The sequence below is a fragment of the Polistes canadensis genome, unplaced genomic scaffold, assembly GCF_001313835.1.
Source record: "Polistes canadensis isolate GaletaPanama2010 unplaced genomic scaffold, ASM131383v1 scaffold_6, whole genome shotgun sequence".
Taxonomy (NCBI): Eukaryota; Metazoa; Arthropoda; class Insecta; order Hymenoptera; family Vespidae; genus Polistes; species Polistes canadensis.
In genome coordinates this window covers 392,034-394,977 of record NW_014569553.1, presented here as the reverse complement: position 1 = coordinate 394,977, position 2,944 = coordinate 392,034, and the positions used below count along the sequence as shown (strand labels likewise).

The 2,944-nt window shown below is 27.3% G+C and overlaps 1 protein-coding gene across 1 annotated transcript in view; it reads left to right on the top strand.

Annotated features, from left to right (window-relative positions):
* LOC106789142 (protein abrupt-like) overlaps positions 1-2,944 on the top strand; it is a 45,597-nt gene that overhangs the window by 33,185 nt on the left and 9,468 nt on the right. The window contains exon 7 of the mRNA XM_014753122.1: positions 458-677. Coding sequence (XP_014608608.1) covers positions 458-677 — 220 coding nt within the window. The remainder of the gene's footprint in view (positions 1-457; positions 678-2,944) is intronic.

The window sequence follows — 2,944 nt, the reverse complement described above, 5'->3', positions numbered from 1 at the left end:
ATAATGATTTTTATAATAATTTTCTTTCAATATGTTTTTAATATATATATATTTCGTTTAGCCGAAATATTAATTTATATTAATAAATAAGTATCGTAGGGAATTTGGACACTTAAAAGAACTAGAACTTTGTTTTGATTAATTGGACATTTCGTCCGTTTATTGGGACTTCTTCAGCAACTTAATCTCTAAAGTTCAACGTCTTTTTTCATTGAGTAGACATACATTTTTATTTTTATTTTTAATATTCAAAACACAAAACATCTAAACTTCGTTAAGTATTAGCCCGTTATAATTTGAAAAACTCAACAAAACTGTTTCTAGACTAGTCTGGATTGAAATATGTGAATATGTGATACCTTCTCATTAAGAATTTTATTTTTGGACGCGAGAGAAACAACTGATATATTATTATTATTATCATTAATATAATCGTTGTGATATGTTTGTGTTGAAGGTTCATTTAGGGGAAGGAATAGCCGTTTGCGAGGAACAACTTAGGGCTGTGAAATGGAGTGATTATCGTAAGTTGACTCGTGGCCTAGCTGCTATATTGTTCAGCCCAACGGAATTGGCTACGTGTTCTGTTACCGGACAACGTTGGAGTCGTGCAGGAACGGCTACAGAACGTCCGGTCAAACCAGCACTCGACAAAGCCAAAGTGCAAGCCATCATATGTGAGTGCGCTAGTATTTTTTCCCCTTATTTTTCACTATCTTCTTATTTTCTTCAATTTTTTTGCTTTTTTCCTCTCCAACGAAATTTGTTCGCAACTCATAAGGATTACTCAAGGCTAAGTTTTTGTATTCCTTACAAAAAGAATTGCAAAGAGAGTTGCGTCAGAATTAGGAAAATTCATTTATTATAGGTGAATAAAATAATTGATGAAAAAATAAAATAATCTCTTTCTATCTTTTTCTTCTAATCAATTGTATTTTATAATATTGAGATTCAATTCTAACGAGTATATATAATCATGTTTAATTATTATTATTATTATTATATAAATGATTTATCGATAAATTATTTATACATATTTTTGATATAAATAAAATGTTTATATAAATCATTGAGAAAATATATTTTCTCAATGTGATTTAAATCTAACAAAGAAGAAGAAGAAGAAGAAGAATACCATTAGAATTTTCTATTTTCGGATAATCGGAAGAATATTTTCGTGGGTCTATGAAAATGTGTCTTGAACGTGTTTCAACGAAGTCAAGAACAATGTTTTCATCGTCTAAAAAGAGCTAGGCAAAATCAGTGGCCAAGCTTTCGTGCCAACATCTATTGAATGTTCACGTGCCAAGATCAACATAGTCAGTTTGAATCGATGTTAGTTAGATGTGTACGTGTGTAGTATGTCTATAGGTATGGTCAATAGATAGATAGATAGGCAGATAGATAGATAGATAGATACAAGGTGTTTGCTTAAAAATSTTCATTCAAATATTKCACAAAAGTTTGTTCAAAATTACAAAATAAAAAAGAAGAAAAATCATTTAATACTAAACCCCANCACAAAAGTTTGTTCAAAATTACAAAATAAAAAAGAAGAAAAATCATTTAATACTAAACCCCATACCAACAACAATTAATATCGATTAGATACACAGTTGGATGGATAGATAGATAGATACAAGGTGTTTGCTTAAAAATCTTCATTCAAATATTTCACAGAAGATTGTTCAAAGTTACGAAAAAATAAAAGGAACCATTTAATATTAAACACGTGTTAACTATTTCAAAAATATATTTATATTTACGATACGATTGTTTGCAAATAAGAATAATATGATGATTATTTAATTATCATTATTATCGTAAAATTAATTGAAGTAATGCAAAAACATTGAGCTCAGAATTTTAATGACAAAGAAAAGTTATTTTTACGATAATTAAATTTGTTAGAAGATGCATACACATTTTTCTTTTTCTTTATTTTCCATTTTAATTTTAACCTTTTCCTATTTCTAACACATTTAAATCTACTGCTACTATCTACGGCAAAGTATTATACATTAAAAGAAATGTACTGAACATACTCGCTCAACTTTTGAATATGCATGAGCATGTTGTATCACATACGTGAGATGAGATACCAGTGTAACACTTATGCTAGATGAATTTTTTTTTTTAAGTATTTCTAAACTAGAACTTATTAATAATAATAATAATAATAAAAAGTAATTGTATTAACCATACAATGATCATATGCTTAAAACAATTAATTATAAAGATCAAATAATTGAATGAATACACCGTTCAAAATTAAAATTAAATTCTTACTATATACAACATTACAAAATGAAACCTAATCAATCAACCATTCGTATTTTACAACACTAATATAAGACACTTTATTATATTACAAATAAAATGATATGCATATACTTCATTTTATTTATTACTATATATAATAATAGATGGTATTGTTTAACGGTGAGGGGAAAAGAAAACAAAAAGAAACGAACAAATATTTATAAAACACCCCGTATACATCGTAGATCTTTTATTTGTTGTTCCTTTTCTTTTATTTTTTTCTATCTTCCTTAACAGTCATTTTACGTTTACACCTCGCTTTTCATTAAGCACACGATTCTGTATAGATACTTTAGTCAACGAGGTTACTTTCTCTCTCTACTCTCTCCTCTCTCTCTTCTTCTATCTCTACGATTAAACTCTTAGATTTACGATTAGAATAGATCGATTGTTCCGAGAGAAAACAAGTATATCGATTTTGTCCGAGCAAATGATTGCACTATAATCTCGATTCAATTTTATACGAATGTGACGTAAACATCTTCCATACTTCTTATTTTACTGATCAATCTTATTTAACAAGTTTTTTTATTTTCATCCAAATTATTTGTAACGTTTTAAAAAATATAATATTATTATGGTTAGTATTAAAAATTATATTTTATTTAGTCTTTTTTATATA